Consider the following 16,265-nt stretch of genomic DNA (forward strand, 5'->3'; position numbering starts at 1 on the left):
ACAGGTCAGCACAATTGTTTTCCTTTAATCAAAACCATGGAGGGGAAAATGCCATCCATCAAAGTAGGATGGAAAAACACCAGATTCCTAGGAATGAGTCAAGCAAATGATATGCAATATCTCCACACAGAATATAAAACATTATTTAAGGAAGTTAAGGAAGATCCAGGTAAATGGAAGGGTATGCCATATCATGGACTGGAGGACTCGATATTATTATCATAAAGACATCAGATCAAGTTATAGAATGACATTAATTAATAACACTGCCGTAAAAACCGAGCAGCTTCTCTGAGAGGAAACTGACAAGCTAATTGGGAATGCAGAGGGCGGAGCATTCCCATCGGCAGGGCGGTGGGGGGTGTGATTTTCCCTGGGACGTACAATCCCGGAGACAAGACTGCCCGTCGAGCTCAGTGGCTGAGACGTGTGGGGTTGGTGGAAGATGGACAGGTGGACCCACAGGACAGAGCGGAGGTTCAGAGCAGCCACGGGTTTACAGTGAAGCTGGTGCTGCCGAGAGGTGGGCGGGCGCTGGTCTCGTCAGTAAATGGTGCTTCGTGAACTGGATCCACGTGAACAAAATGAGTCTCGACTCCTACCTCACACCGTGCACAGTCAATGTCGGGTGGGTGGTGGAAGCTTCTAGAAGATAACAGGGCAGAGTTAGGAGGTATATGAGGACGGAGTACATAGACAGGACAAAAACTCTAAAACCCTGTCCATGAGGAGAGATTGATGAATCAGGCTGTGCCAGACCCATTAAGAGAGCAGCAGGGGAGGCCAGGGAGTGGAGAAGAGTTTTGCAAAGGAATCCACCCAAGAAAGGACTCCTGTCCAGAAGGATGAAGAGTGCTGACAAACCGGCAAGACAGCTCGACGGAAATCATGGGAAAGACAGAAGCGAGCAACACGCACACACACACACACATCTAAAAACCAATAAACATGTGAGAAGATGTTCAATTTCATTAGTCTTCATGACGTGCTAATTAAAACCATCAAAAGAAACCATGATGCATCCACCACCGTAGCTCAAAAAAAGAAAAAGCGTTGAAAATACCAAAGGTTGGCCAGAACATAAAGCAACTGGAGCTCCACACACTGCCACGACGGAAGTGCGTATTCGTGTGCTCACTTTGGACGGCCGTTCGGCCTTTTCCACTAAAGCGGAGGCTCTGCTCACTCCGTGACCCATTCATTCCACTCCTGGGTGTGCATCCAACAGAAATGCCCTCGAAGACACAGCAGCAGCCTCTGTAACAGGCTCAGACGGGAAATAACTCAGAGGGCCCAGCAGTGAGAGGACTAATCAGTGTGGTATGTTCTGACAGTGGAGTACCACACGATGGTGGGGCTGAAACACTGCCGTCACACGCAACTGTGATGTGACACAGAGGTCACAGCGCTCCATTTACATCCAGTGTCAGCCAGCAGTGCGGGGTTCTGCGCCACGACCGCCTCTGGGGAGGGTGGAGGGAAGGGGTTCTGAGATGCTGTAGGGGTCCTGATTCCCGACTGGGTGGTGAAGCTGCGTATTTATGACGTGGCCACTTTTCAGCCTATGCGTTACGCCTGAATCACAAAAGTGTGTTAGGAAAGCATGGCTATGGGATGTGCCCTTGTAACCATAGAGCTACCAGGTGAGGTGGGAGCCTCTGGTGAGAGGGAGCCTCCAGGTGAGGCTGCCAGCTGCCAGGCGGGTGAGAACCAGAAGGTGCGGCAGGTGCCACCAGGTCTCAGCAGGAGGGAAAGTCAGGTGTGCCCACGTCCACCATGAGTTGGTCCCCAGTCACGCCAGACTCCCTGACGCTGGATAGCACTGACCAAGGACCACCGTCATTTCTGACCTCAGGGTCCTGTCGTTCCTGTGAAAACAGTGTCTTGGGCTGGGGGGCGCACAGGGGATAGAGTCCGGCCTTCGAGTTACGATCATGCTCATTTTCTGCCTTTCTGAGGCTACCCGTTTGATGTCCGGGGGCCAGTTACAGGAGGACCTGTGGAGAGATGCGGCACCTCATCCACTCTGGGTGGGGTTACCTGTTACCTTCTAAGGAGGTAACGTCATTTGTGAAGTCTTCATCCTTCAGGCACTTTTCCTCCATCTAGTGTTACAGGGATCCAGTTGAGAAATGATGGAAACTCAGAAATGGACCAGTTGAAGAGGTCACAGACAGCACCTGGCGGGCTGGGCTCCCAGGCGGGTAATGAGTGATGCCCTTCAGTTAAGAGAGGGTAGTGGGGAGATGTGCTCCAGGCTCGTCATCTGTCGACACTCTGCGGACGTTTTTGCCGACAACAGCAACCGTTGAGTCTAATGAAGCCAGTCTTCGTAGCCCGTGGCAGCGGCCTTTGTGCCCCAGACCGCAGTTTCCCAGCATGGACCTGTGGGTTGGCCTCTGCGTTCGGGGCCCGAGCAGGTGGGAGGATCCAGCACCAGAGAGAGGGCTGTGGACTGGTGGGTCCTTGCGGCGTCCTACCGGGGGTGGTGGTGGTCAGGACTGGAGGTGCTGGCCTGGCCCCCATCTCACCTGGTGGCCCCCAGCTCACTTCACAGGGATGCTTTCTTAATTAACTTTCGTGATTCAAGTATGACAGGCTGGAAGGTGACCAAACACAAACGCACAGCTTGGTGAGCTTGGAGCCAACTTGGAAAGTATCTTGACCCCCAGCGACGTTTGGTCTCTGAGTCCCCGACTGGCCCTGAAGGCACCGCCTGGCCTGGGGGGCACCCGCAGTGTGCCCGGCTCTGCGCCTCGTGAGCCGGGTGCCCAGTGTCCAGGCCATGTGGTCACGTCCTCCGGGGAGGGACCTTCTCTTCACAGGTGTGACTTGCCTTTGACAGATGGAGGAGCATTTTCGCAGTTATTAACACTGGAATAAAGTGTGGCGACTCACTCAGGGTAAGGCTAAAATGACTGTTGCCATGTTCCAGACGGACGTGATGCACCAGAACATCTACGACTACATCCACGTGGACGACCGCCAGGACTTCTGCCGGCAGCTGCACTGGGCCATGGACCCTCCCCAGGCTGGGTGTGGGCAGAACCTGCTCTCAGAGACAGGTGGGTCTTGGGGGCCCTGGTCTAACTCAGACACGGATCACCCCCTTTCCTTCCCATCCAGTTGGTGCAGTGTGGATGCCCCCTCCTCGGAGACCTCGTCCTGTGCCCCGCCCTGCCCTCCTCCAGCCCCGCGTGGCTCCCTGGCTCCCGAGTGCCCCTGCATCTTGGGCTGCTGCTCTGTGCCCCCCGGGGCATGGCGTGAGGCCGAGAAGCCACGGTACTTGTCTCTGGTTTTGCAAACTCCCCCTCAGACGCATGTCTTCCAGGAAATTCCTTCCACTCACTTTAGATTTACCAGAAAAAATCCCCCAGAGACTGTTGTCTGTTCAGGGACGTTGCCCCCTGGGAGCGAGAGCCCCTACAAAGTCCCGGATCCGTGGCCCCTGCCCACGGGACGCACCGGGCAGGCATCCAAGTGCCCAAGAGACTGCAGAGCCGACGGGAGCTCGAGGGGAAGGGCGGCGTTCATCTGGGGTCCAGAGCGGGGGGAGGGAGTGCTGGCTCTCCCACACGTCTCCCCACGAGCAGTCCGTGATTCAGGAGGACTTTGCAGCACACCTTCACGCAGCAGCATGAGTTACCCTGTAAAGTTAGAGAAAAGTGCAACCCCCGGGTGCCGACACAGTTTTATAGAGCTCAGAACCAAAACCCTGAACTGGTCAACAGCCTCACGTGTGTTCGTCACACACGCGGTTGTACCCAAATGCCGTTTTCGAGGGCAAAGACCTGACTTAGTCAGGGCGGGAGGGATGCTCAGGGACAGGTGTCAGTTGGGGGCAGGCGTGTGTGTTATGTGCTGATAGCTTGCTGTTACATTACGAACTTGCTTATCAGAGTGTGTTTCCGGTTTCTCCCTGACCACCACCGCCTGTGCCAACGCGGCCAGGAGAGGACGCCGTCCTGGGAAGGCTGCTCCGGGCCCAGGAGGGAGCCGCGGGCTGGCCCACCGAGTACTCGGCCTTCCTGACGCGGTGCTTCATTTGCCGTGTGCGCTGCCTGCTGGACAGCACCTCGGGCTTCCTGGTGAGTGAGCGGCTGCTGGGCGGGAGAAGCCAGGGGCCGGGGTGCTGGCGGCACGCGGGCTCCGGCCTTGATGTGGCAAGGCTGAGTGACGGCGGGTGAGTGAGAATGAAGTGGGAGGTCCGCTGGGGCGGATGAAGCACGGGCAACCCCTGCACCCCGCTGCTCATCTCTTATTCAGGCAGTCAGCTGGTTGTCCAGAAAGTCTTTTTTCCTGATCATACTTTGTTCTCAGTTCTGTGGGAAACTAAGATAGTTTTCCCTCTGCGTGGATGTAGGTAGATTTTACTGTACAGTGAGGCAGAGATCAAAACCTAAGTTGAAGTGAAGCTGTGTCAGAAGCACCGAGTAGAGGAAATAAGCAAAAGAAATCAGTTTGCAAAGTGTCTCATCATACTTTACTGCGAGGTTGGTCACTGCACGTGCACGTGCGGGAAAGGGGTCCGGCACGGGCAGCGGAGTGCCGAGGACAGGGCAGTGGGCAGCGGCATCACGTGGCCTCCGGGCTCACCACAGCTACTCCTGAGCCTGTGCAGAGCCTGTCCACACCCGGCAGGTGGGGCTGCCCACGGGAGCCCGTTGTCGAAACTTCAGGAATATAGAGATCCAGCTGATAGTAGGTTGGCAGCTCGAAATCAGCCATGGTGGGAATTTTTACACCGAAGAAATCGTCAAAAACTAAAAGTCAGGGCTTTTTCCCTCTGGAGAGCTGGATGTTAAAGATGTCCCAGCACCACTGCCCTGACTGCGCCACCAAGCATGTGACCATCACATAGCAGGTGCTCTGCAAGCATTTGTTCACCCAATAAAGTCATAGACAAATGGAGGGATGGACAGATGGATGGGTGAATGAAGGGATGGTGGATGGAGGGAGAGATGGATGGACAGATGGAAGGATGGAGGGAGGGGCGAATGGACAGACGAGGGATAGGGAAAGAGTGCAGCCATCCTGTGGGCTTATTCCTCCATCCAGGGCTGGGGCCCCCTGAAGTCACCCGTGAACTAACTCAGTTATAGATCAACTCTTCCGTAATAGCGAGATCTTCTATTTGCTTTTATCACGAACTCCAGAGTTACTTTCTGGCTTTTTAACTCGCGCCATGTGCGCTCCAGATAAACAAAGCAAGTTGTCCCTAAGTTTGATCACCATGAATGACAATTGTCGATGAATGACAATTTGGAAGTGGACGGTTAATGCAGAACAGTCCTCAGAGATGATCTGCTCCAGCAAGTCCTCCTGGGGGGCTGCCTGGTGGCTCCGGCCAAGTCCATGCTTGCACACCCTCACACCCATGAGGGCACACGTGAGAACACACTGGAAGGTTAGAGGATGTTACGGGGATGCTAGCGAAACCCCGAGTCATTCAAAGGCGGTAGGGAGCGCCTGTCCCAAGGGCCAGCGTGGAAGGCGCGTTGGTTCATGGCTCCTCAGAGACTCGGGATCAGAGCTCTCTGGCTTTCTGTCCCCGGGAATGTGAGCTCCACGGCCTTTGACCGCGTCGATGATTCACTCTGTGAACATGCCTTCGCTTCTGTCTTTGAAACACCAGACGATGCAGTTTCAAGGGAAACTAAAATTCCTGTTCGGGCAGAAGAGGAGGGCCCCGTCGGGAGCCGCCCTGCCCCCTCGGCTCTCCCTGTTCTGCGTCGTGGCGCCCCTGCCTACTGCGGTGAAGATGCAGAGTGTGTGTCTGAGGGCGAAGCACAGGGTGGACGCCTCGGCCACGCCGGACACAAAGTGAGTCAGAGCCCCCAGCAGCCGCGGTCCCATCCTGGTGGTTCAAACACAGCGTCTCCACACTTAGTATCTTCTGTCTATCCCTCCTTCATTTCCAGCAAGGAATGTAATGAGAAGCTTGTTGTTGTTAAAGTTACTACATCACGTAGGAAGCAGCTATTAGAAAAAAGAAAACCTTTCACTGATACTTGTGGACTGTGGCACAAACACTGCTGCATCTCTTCATGCCTAAGCCCTCCACTTACCTGGGCCCGTGTCCCCCGTGCGGGACGGGAGGCCGGACCGCAGCCTCCCTGCCTCTCTCTGCGTGCCCTCCCTCAACACCAGGCCCACCGCTGGGGCACACGCTGCAGACAGGCGTCCCGCACACATCGCGCCACCCCGCGACTTCTTGGCTCTCCAGAGTTAGGTTTTCTGGGAGATTCCTGTCTGTAATTCTAGGGATGGGCTAGGTCTGTGTTGCATGGGTCAGGTTCTGGGAGAGATTAAGATGCTGTGCGCGTGCAAACCGTGTTTCCCGTGGTGCGAGGGAGACCCCGGGGAAGAGGAGAGGCGTCTGAGGTCTGCCTTTCTTCTTCCTCAACACCCTCCCCTGTGCCGCGACCAGGGGCAGAATGTCAGGAGACCTGAGTCTGCAACCCGCTTCTTTGTCCTTCCTCAGTGCCCAGGTTCCCCTTTGGCCTCGGCGCCCGCTCAGATGGCCGGGCTCTGAGCCCCCTGCTCCCCCACTCCTGCCCCGGGTCTGCAGGTGGAGCCGCGTCTGCACGGCCTCTGGGTCTCGCACGTGCCGGCTCGTTAAGACAGCAGTTCTCTGGAGCATTTAAAAATTAAATACATATGCCTTCTTTTTTACAAAGGTAGAAGATGTTGTAATATAGGAGGAAGGAAAAACAGAATGCCCGCGGGGAAAAACTCTAAAAATAACTGATGAAGCAACTAAAACGTGAGGTGCGACAAAGCACGTAGATTACGCTCGACCACACCTACGCGTGTGTTGCCGGCGAGACAGCTCTGCCGCACCTGCTTTCTCCCCACCACCTGGGCTAACGCTGGGGAGAAATACCCTCCACCTGCCTTTGCCGTCTCAGAGTTCTCTGCTTTCGAGCTCTCTGGCTTGATGACGGTAACTGGGCCCCACACGATGAGCTCTTCTCTTCTGTATGTTTCCCCAGCCGTACAAACGAGACGGAGGGAAAATCGTCCCCTCCTATCGCTTTTCCTAGAGGCCCTGCTGCCCCCCGGCGGCCACGCGGGGAAGCGCAGGTGTGCGGACGGCACCCCCAGCCAGGGCCGCGCAGGAGCCCTGAGCCTGGGGCGGTGGGTGCGGGCTCCCCGGCTCACCTGCCACTGCCCTGGGCGGCGTGGACACCTGGACGTCCCTCGGAGGTCTGGCGAGGGTCTGTGCGGTGAGGGTTAGGATGCTGCCCACAGAGTGACCGTGCAACGAGTACTAGACACACATTGTACAGAACATCATTAAAACTCGAAGAGAGGAAGAGCCAGCCAACATTTTAGGAAAGAAGCAAATAGCTTCTCTCGACTTCAGGTTTTCTGGAGCTGAATTCGGCTCTGACCTGAATTCGTAACCGGCCTCGGTGCCTGTGTCATGCCCGTTCCCTTCTGAGCTCAGAGGCTGTGAGGAACTAACCCGGGAGCCCGAGGCCCAGGAGGGTTGCTCCGGAAGGGACGTCGTGGTCGCTGGAAGGCATTTCAGGTCCTTCACAATTTTTCCTGAACGGGACTTTGCGATACCCCCTCACACCTAAATGTTCACAGGCTCTGTGTGTGTGATCTGCACCCCGCTAAGGGTGACACTCCAACCTCATGTCTCTGTCTCCATCTCTGTCTCCGTCTCCACCTCTGTCTCTGGCTCTGTCTCTGGCTCTGGCTCCTACACAGACGCCCAGAAGATGGAGAGGTAGGGCCAACTGCAGTGCAGGAAGCTCTGGCTTGTGGCGCCGGTCGGACGGGGTTTGAATCCCATTCTCGTACCTGCTATAGGGGCAGCTTTAGGCAAATCACTTAACACCCGTGAGCCTTGTTTTTGCTTTTGAAATATGAAGAAAATATGATCTCCCAGGATAAGTTGCACATTGCCTTAGGATCTAAGATTACAAGATCTGTGAGACGTGTGTGTGTGTGTGTGTGTGTGTGTGTGTGTGTGTGTGTGTACACACTCCCCTGGGGCGATGGCTCAGCATCACTAACTTAGTACTCGTGATGACTTTGTAAACTACCGCAAATAACTACTGCAAATCAGAGGAATCTGTATTTCCATTCTGACCACGCAGAAGAAAACAAATGCACTGAAAGTCATCTTAGGCGTATGTCTGCTTTCTGAAGGAAATTCATTAGTGCTTCATTGGCCTGAAAGGTGATGAGAATTGGAATTTTCAGCAAACCTGTAACTGGGAAAAGGCTTTACAATCTATACAGGCTTAAAAAGTGTGAGTCATTGTATCTTCTGCTCTTGGGTGTGACAACAACACGGGTCGTGTTGTCATTTCTGCCCTCACACACGTTTCATCTGCGTGTTTTGCTGTTTCCTGTCCTTCTCAGAGCAAAAGCTGCCGCAAGTCTCTGTGAACCAGAATTGCACGGAAAACCCAGTTACTTAGCAGGTACTTGTTAAATTCTCCACCTCGTCTTTTTGAAATGGGTAGAATGACCGTGCCCCTGGAGACATGCTGCGTTCTGTGGCGATGCAGCCTGGAGGGCTGGGCGGGAGGACGGAGGGTGCCCGGCGCCTCGGGCGTCGCGGGGAAGCCATGCGTCATGCGTGGCTGGCACTGAGGATGAGGCCTCGCCCAGCCCAGGCGCGGCTCACCCCCCCTTTTCTGAATCCTGGCAGGGAGGGGCAGCGGAGGAAACGGCCTGTCTGTGTTCAGGAGGCCCGCAGACGCCTGCCACTGGGGCCGGCTGGCAACCCGGGGCCCCTGCCTGTGCCTGCGGGGCGGCCATGACCTCCTCCACCCCCACCCCGAGGGGGCCGCAGGGTAAGTGGCTGAGGCACGGCGTCGGCGGCCTTGACCACGGGGCTGACCCTCTCTCAGTGGGATGTGGGGATGCACAGAGGGTGCCCACACCCACTCCTCACCCTGGAGGGGTCGTCATCACTCACGTGGGGACCACGGCCGTGGCTCTGCCCATGGTTTGGACCCCCGGGTGACGCCCGGCCTCCGTGCTCACCTTTGCTCAGAAACCCTCTTCCCTCCCAGGCCCCACCTGCCCTCGCCTCTGGGTGCGGGGGAGGCCATGGGAAGGCCCGTTCAGGAGGGGCGGAGGCTGGCCCACTGTCACAGTGCCACAGGCAGCGCAGAGCAGCCCCGGCAGGTGGCCGGCACCATCGTGATGCAGGGCCTCCCCTTGGGCCCCCGCTACCCCTGCTCTGTCTGACGGGCGTCTCTTCCCGCAGGGATGGGCGAGGAGAGGAACTGGGGGGGTTGCCGAGGGGCCCCTCCTGCCCAAGGGAGCGGAGGGACGTCCCCCCGTACAGCTGCCACCTCGAGGCACAGGGACCCTCGAAGCACCTGAACTGGACGCCGGGGAGACACGGTCAGGACGGCGGCACCAAGCTGAAGCTGGAGCCCGGCAAGGGTGACCCATTCCCCGCCGCGCAGGCCCGTGGCGCCTGCCTGCCCTACCCGGGCACCCAGGGCACTGTCCGCGCCGTCAGGAGCTCACCTGGCTCTCACCAGCCAAAGCCTCCCCCCGGGCCCTGCGCCAGCCGGACCAGCACAGGCTTGCGGGACGGCCACCAGGGCCAGGCTCCCCTACCCACCAGCTGCCCCTTCCCTCAGGGGAGCCTGGAGGACGGGCTTCCTCGGCCAGGAGGGCAGCGTCTCCCCACGGGGTGCTATCCCACCGAGGACAAGCTTCGAGGCATCCCAATGCCCCCGGGAGCCCCGTGTAACCCCATGTTGTCACTCGATGTGCCCATCAAGATGGAGAGCGAATCCGGGTCCGAGGATGCGGCGGATGGCTACTGTGTGTCCCCGAGCCAGGCGTGGCTGGGGGCCAGCGACGTGGCCAAGAGACAGCTGGTCACTTTCCCTACCAGGATGCACCTGAAGATGGAGCCGGACTCCAGGCACCCCCTCTACAGCCCACCCCTGGGGCCCGGCCTGCTGGGGCCCCACCCCAGGCCCGGCAGGGAGCTGGCCCCGTTGCACCCCGCACACTGCGCCTGCCTGGAGCCTCCACCCCGCCTCTGTGCTGGGGGCCACCAACCCCCCAGCCTGGGCTGTGACTGCCAGGCTCCCGGGCCTGTGCCTGTAGTCAAGCTTGAGCCCCTGGACTCGCCCCCGTGGGCCGCTCACGGCCAGGGCGGGGCGCCCGGCATGCTCCCCAGGAGCACCTTGGCGACACGGATGCCACCCAGAGACCCCGAGTGCACCTTCCTGCCGTAGAGCAGGCGTCTGTAAAGGCTGACGTCCGTCCCTCGGCCGGCCGGGATGGCAGTGCAGGGGCAGACACTTTCCTGAGGGAGGCGCGTGCAATAGCAGATCCTGTGTCTCGTCCAAAGCCACTGAGGTTCTTAAATGCAGAGCGGTCTCATGTCTGCTCAAGTGTGACAGTATTGCCCTCTAAGGGGACACGGTTTCTCAGAAAGAGGCCGGAGTGAGCTGGGCTGCCTGGCCGGGCAGCACTCGGCGCTCCGAGAGGTGCAGCGAGCGGGGGCAGGCGACCGGCGACCTGGCCTGACCGCAGCCCCCAGCGCCCCCCCTTCCTGGCTTCCCCGACGCCGCCTCCGGCGAGTGGACCTCGGGGAGCAGCCTCACCCTGGGGGTCCCACTGCCGAGACAGCAAGTTGGGAATCAAGCCTGTTGAGCAGCAGGTGACCACTTGCCCGATCCTGGGCGGAGTCCAGAAGTTCCAGGCGGAAGAGGCTGTCAGCACCGGGCCGGCAGTTCACCACGACGACGTGCATGTGCCTGAGGCGCTGGCGCAGGCTGAGGCCGGCCCGGGGGAGGATTGGCCTGATCCCACCCTGTTCCTCCTTCCGCGAGCGTCTTGGTGTTGTCAGGGGGCCCCTGAAGGTGGTTCTTGCTCATCTGCCTCTCACCGCATCACGCAACCTAGTTTACAGGGTCTGGATTTGCAAGTCTAGAGAAGTACAAGATGTAGGGAGAGGAACGAGTTAGTCCAGTTGTCCAGCTGCCTTGCTGACTCTCTAGAGGTTTTTAAATGAGACGCCAATCACCATCCTAGGAGGAGCTATTAGAGACGAGACAGACAGGTGATGCTTTACAAAAACGAAAACATTGTGGGGACTTCCCTGGCGGTCCAGTGGTTACGACTCCATGCTTCAAACGCAGGGGCGCAGGTTTGCTCCCTGGTCGGGGAACTGAGGTCCTACATGCTGTGCGGTGCAGCCAAAAAAGAAAAAGAAAAAGGAAAAATTGTGAAGGTAACACATTCTGAACGCAGGAAATTAGGGTGCAAAGAATAAATCGGAAAGTGCAGGTCACCTGCAATCACCAGGGGTGGCTCGTGGCTCAGGGCGAAGTTCACCGTGCCTTCCGGGGTGACCCCACGCCACGGGTGCAGTTAGTACGGGACACAACACCAGGGGGCAACATCACCACCGAGCAGGGAGCTGGTCGGAGACCCCCCTGTGCTGTGGTTGGAGACCCTCCTTACGGATGTGACCATCTGCCCCGGGAGGCTCGGGACGGGCAGGGGCCCCTTGCAGCCCCGCCACATTCAGCGGGGGGTCTTTTTGTCCGGCATCTGTGGCTTTGGGGTGTCACTGTTCAGCTCCTGAGTTAATGCTGAAGCTGTTTGCTAAATGCTTCGTTACCCTGTCAGACTCGGGACTGGGCTGGCGGGACTGGGTCTTCTGACCCTTAGGCAGCTAGCTGCCTGCTTCGTGGAGGGGCTTCCCCTGGGGGGCGTGGTGGGAGCTGAAGGTCTCTCCCTGGACTGACAGAGGTTACTCGTTGGAGCCCAGGGTTGGGAGTCATCAATTTGTGGCCTCCTGGGATCCCCGAGCCCTGCCCAGCAGCCTGCTCATCTCTGCCCAGCCCCCGGGGGCCTTGCAAAAGTGACATCGGTGCTGTGCTGTCCCCCCCTCCCTCGCCAGAGTCTCCCCCTCCCCGTCACAGTGGCAGCCAGGCTGCCTGTCGGGACCACCTGCTTCCCACCCTCGCCCCCCGCTGGCTTAGCATCCCTCTCTACTTAGTTCTCACGCTGAGCCCAGCACACCTGATAGATTTCATCCCTAAGACAAAGGGTGGAATATCGGAAACTTCCTCCTTCCTTTCTATTCACGCCAAGTGCCCAGCTCCTCGCGGGCAGCCCTGCACCGTCTCTCAAAAGTAACTGTCAGCCTCTCTGGAGCTCCCTCTGTGCAATGTCACCCTCGGCACAGGAGTGGGTCCTGGGATGCACCGGGGCACCCCTCAGTGTGACGCCTGCCCTTCCCGTCTCAGGGTACAGCAGACAGGTGCGCTGCACGCGCGTAACACGTAAGTGGGAAAACCCTGGACCGAAAAGATGGAATTGAGAGACACCATTGCATGTTTGCACGCTGTAGCCGGATCCTAGTGTAACCAAAAAAGAGCTGCAGGCTGAAGGACATTCAGCTGTCCTCGCCCATGAGGGCCATGGTGCCCCAACGTTTCAGATGCACCCACTCTCCCGGGACCAACTGCACCAAATTGGTCCCGGTTGGTGGGCAGACAAGTCATGCGTTGCCGATGCAGAATGCAGCCTCTGGACGTCAGCGCTGCAGGTCTTGCGTTCTGGAGAGGCCATCATGCTCGGGGCCCAGGTCCTGACGTGCTAGGTCGGTGGGAACAAAACGCCTCTCAGGGCTTCCCTGGTGGCGCAGTGGTTGGGAGTCCGCCTGCCGATGCAGGGGACACAGGTTCGTGCCCCGGTCTGGGAAGATCCCACATGCCGCGGAGCGGGTGGGCCTGTGAGCCATGGCCGCTGTGCCTGCGCGTCCAGAGCCTGTGCTCCGCAACCGGAGAGGCCACAGCAGTGAGAGGCCACAGCAGTGAGAGGCCCACGTACCGCAAAAGAAAAAAACAAAAACAAAAATGTCCCTCAGTCAGCACCTTTGTTATTTTCCAACCATGCCCCTGCTGAAAAATCGTGTGGGGAAGGTGAGGATGGAATGTAGAAGGTCAGGTGTGGCCAGTCCTGCTTTAAAATGTCATTACAGTGCTAATTACGGGCTTGTATTTTCTGTTGCCTGTAGCTTTTGTCTATATAGCTGAAAAATATTAAAATCAAATATGATGTAGGAATGGGGTGGAAGGGAGGAGATAAACACAAATTATATTTTATATTTTTGCAGTTTCTACTGGATGAAAAAAGTTTTCAATATCTAGACTGACTTGTTGAATTTTTAAAAATGGATACACTATAATATAACTATTTGTACTGTTTTCTCAGTGCCTTTAGAAAGCTTTCAAATACATTTCCGATACTGTGGTTTGTATTAAATTTGCAATATTGATGTAAAATAAATCATACATGTTAGTACACGTTTACTGTAAGTGGAAACGTCTACTTAAGTTTCCAAATTTATTTCCTTTAAAGCGTGTGTAGGCGAATTTATATTATGAGACTGTCCTTCACCACCAGATCCGAGGCGGTAATGAAAGCACACGTGGACCCGGGGCCAAAGGAGGAGCGCCGGTGGCCGCTTTCGCAGCGCTCCCTCCCTTTCCCGCCCGTCACTGAGGGTTGAGGGGGACCATCCCAGGTGTCTTTAGGACACCCCAGACTCAAGCTCTCCTGCGAGGAGCAGACGCCTGGCCCCGTGTCATGTGTGTGGTGGCGTCGGCCTCGCCCCGCCCAGGACCTGGTGACAGGCGTGTGTGGGCAGGGCTGGGAGGTCACCAGGGCCCCGGCGGAGACTCCTCCCAAGCCCAGGGAGCCGTGTTTTCATTTCCTTTGTTTGGCCAAGGAGCACCCCCAAACTGCACCAGCGTCAAGTGCCCCGTACAGAGCTTGGATCTGCCCCTGCTGCAGCAGTCGCGCCCTGGCCAGGCCCCCTTCCTGCATCCTGCAGGCCACCACCCCCGTCTCTACTCTGTGACTCCCTGTCCCTCCTGGGGAGACCAGGCCAACCTGCCCCCGCCAGCTGGGTATAAGCCAGCTGCTCCCCGTCCCAGGAGGCCACCTGCCCAGCTTGCCGTCCCCCACACCCTCCCCCCATCTGTGATCTTCAGACTCACGGCCTTGAGACCTGGGGCTGGACAACACTCATGTTCACGCCGTCACGTGACTCCCACCACCGAGCCTGCTGCTGCGGTGGATTTGCGGGTAGTTCCCAGACTTCTACGTGCCCAGCGGCTGCCCCCCACCCCCGCCCAGTGCGCCTCTGCGGGACCGAGGACACACCTGAGGGTGCTCATGGCTCACACCTCACCAGGGCGGGTTCACCAGGGGCTGCCCAGGCGTCCTGCAAAGGTGTCCTGCCACGGGCAGCTGTCACAGCCCGTTCGGGCCGCTGGAACGAAGATCCCAGAGTCTGGGTGTCTTATCAACGACAGACGCGGATTCCTCACGGCTCTGGAGGCTGCAGGCCTGAGGCCTGGCTGCGGTGGCGGTGGGGTCTGGCGCAGGCCAGCTTCCGGGTTGCTGACTGCTCGCCGTGTCCTCGCTGGCGGGAGGGGCGCGGGAGTGTTGTGAGGTCTCTCTGAAGGGGACTGGTCCCGTTCTCATGGCCTAGTCACCCCCCCAAGGCCCGCCTCCTAACACCATCACCCTGGGGGGCGGTTTAGCATGTGAGATCTGGGGGGACACAGCATTCAGCCCGTAGCAGCAGCCCACCGGCGCCCACTGGGGTCTCACCTCCCCACCGATCTGGTACCGTCAGAGTTTCAGCTCCGTCTCTCTGAGGGGCGAGGTGGCAGCGGGTTGTCTTATGTGCATTTCCCTCCCTCCTGCACTCAGCTGGTTGTTGAGCCCCTGCTGAAGACCAGGCCCTGTGACAGCGCCGGGGACATATTAGGGAAGAAAAGATGCAGAACTCATGCTGCTGACATCCCTGTACACGTGGACTGGGGACAGGGTGCAGAGAAGCGACCAAAGAACGTGTAAGTCCTGTGATGCATCGGGAGGCGGTGGGTGCTGTGCAGATGGGTCAGCTGGCGTCCTGTAGCCCAGGTGGCAGTTCTGTGGGCCAGGCAGACTTCGAGCCAAGACTTGACAGGAACAGAACAGTGTCCAGGGTAGGGGTGGAGGAGGCTTACAGGCTGGAGCGAGAGGGTGGGATGAGGTCAGGCAGGGGCAGCGGGTCACAGGCAGGTCTGAGGGAGGGGAGCACGGCAGGGCTTCCGGTGAAAGCGACCCTGAGCCGCGGTTTGGAGGCCGCGTCGGCTGCAGGGCAGGAGAGGGGCCCCACGGCCACCCTAAGGACCATGACAGTGCCGGGAGGCAGCCCCACCCTGGTTTCTTCCCTGGTGCGCTGGCTGCTCCTCTACTGTCTGTCCTGCACTTGTTTGCCGTTTTTGGTGAATTGTGGGTGTCATTTTAAAATCAAGATAGTAGTGCTTCGTCAAAGATTTTCTCTCAGTCTATGGCTTGTCTTCTAAGAATTAAAAAAAAAATACAAGGGTTTAAAATCTTAGCATGGCAAACTATCTTCTCCTTTATGGTTTATGTGTTTTGTACCTTAAGAAAATGACTCTCTCTGACCGTGCCTTTGATATAAAGCTCATTTTGTCTGGTATTAATATTGCCACACCAGCTTTCTCGGGCCTGGACTAGCCGGCGTGCAAACCTCCTCCACACCTAACCATCCTGTTCCTTTATGTTCTAGATATTTTTCTCATAAATAGCTGGTTGGTTTAAAATCCATTTCACTCGTGTTCTTTTTTCCTTTTTCCCGGCTGCGTGGGGTCTTCGTTGCTGCGCGCGGGCTTTCTCTAGTTGAGGCGAGCGGGGGCTACTCTTCGTTGTGGTACGCGGGCTTCTCGTTGCGGTGGCTTCTAGGTCCGTGGGCTACAGTAGTTGTGGCTCATGTGCTCTAGAGCGCAGGCTCAGTAGTTGTGGTGCATGGGCTCAGTAGTTGTGGCACGCGGGCTCAGTAGTTGTGGCACGCGGGCTTAGTTGCTCCTTGGCATGTGGGATCTTCCCAGACCAGGGCTCGAACCCGTGTCCCCTGCACTGGCAGGCGGATTCTTAACCGCTGCACCACCAGGGAAGCCCCACTTGCTTGTGTTCTGATAACTGATATATCTGAACATATCTGTACTCCTTACTTTGTGTTTCTAGTTACATATGATCCTTTGGCTTTTCTCTTTCTAGTGTCCCTGTGGGATTGCTTGCACTTTCTCTTCATATTTAACAAAGTCTAAGCTAGAGCTTATCAGACCTCTGTTCTCTCAGGACGCTTTAGAAGCAAACCACCTGGCTCCCTTCTTTACTCCTGCCAAGGTTGGAGGGCCTCTCTAAAAACGCTCCTGGTTTGCTTCTGCTGA

The 16,265-nt window shown here is 57.4% G+C and overlaps 1 protein-coding gene across 7 annotated transcripts in view; it reads left to right on the plus strand.

The window, feature by feature from the left end:
• AHRR (aryl hydrocarbon receptor repressor) overlaps nucleotides 1-11,300 on the plus strand; it is a 71,227-nt gene extending 59,927 nt beyond the window's left edge. For 6 of the 7 annotated variants that reach the window (XM_027125406.1, XM_027125405.1, XM_027125407.1 and 3 more), the window contains 6 exons: nucleotides 2,936-3,065; nucleotides 3,952-4,088; nucleotides 5,636-5,823; nucleotides 8,383-8,444; nucleotides 8,675-8,819; nucleotides 9,239-11,300. In XM_027125406.1, the coding sequence (XP_026981207.1) occupies nucleotides 2,936-3,065; nucleotides 3,952-4,088; nucleotides 5,636-5,823; nucleotides 8,383-8,444; nucleotides 8,675-8,819; nucleotides 9,239-10,232 (1,656 nt within the window). In that variant the 3' untranslated portion in view covers nucleotides 10,233-11,300. Of the gene's footprint in view, nucleotides 1-2,845; nucleotides 3,066-3,951; nucleotides 4,089-5,635; nucleotides 5,824-8,382; nucleotides 8,445-8,674; nucleotides 8,820-9,238 lie in introns of all 7 variants that reach the window. The other variant, XM_027125411.1, reaches the window with a different exon arrangement.
• The last annotated feature ends 4,965 nt before the right edge of the window (nucleotides 11,301-16,265 follow it).

The sequence above is a fragment of the Aethalodelphis obliquidens genome, unplaced genomic scaffold, assembly GCF_003676395.1.
Source record: "Aethalodelphis obliquidens isolate GAN/ISIS:26980383/991018 unplaced genomic scaffold, ASM367639v1 scaffold29, whole genome shotgun sequence".
Lineage (NCBI taxonomy): Eukaryota > Metazoa > Chordata > Mammalia > Artiodactyla > Delphinidae > Aethalodelphis > Aethalodelphis obliquidens.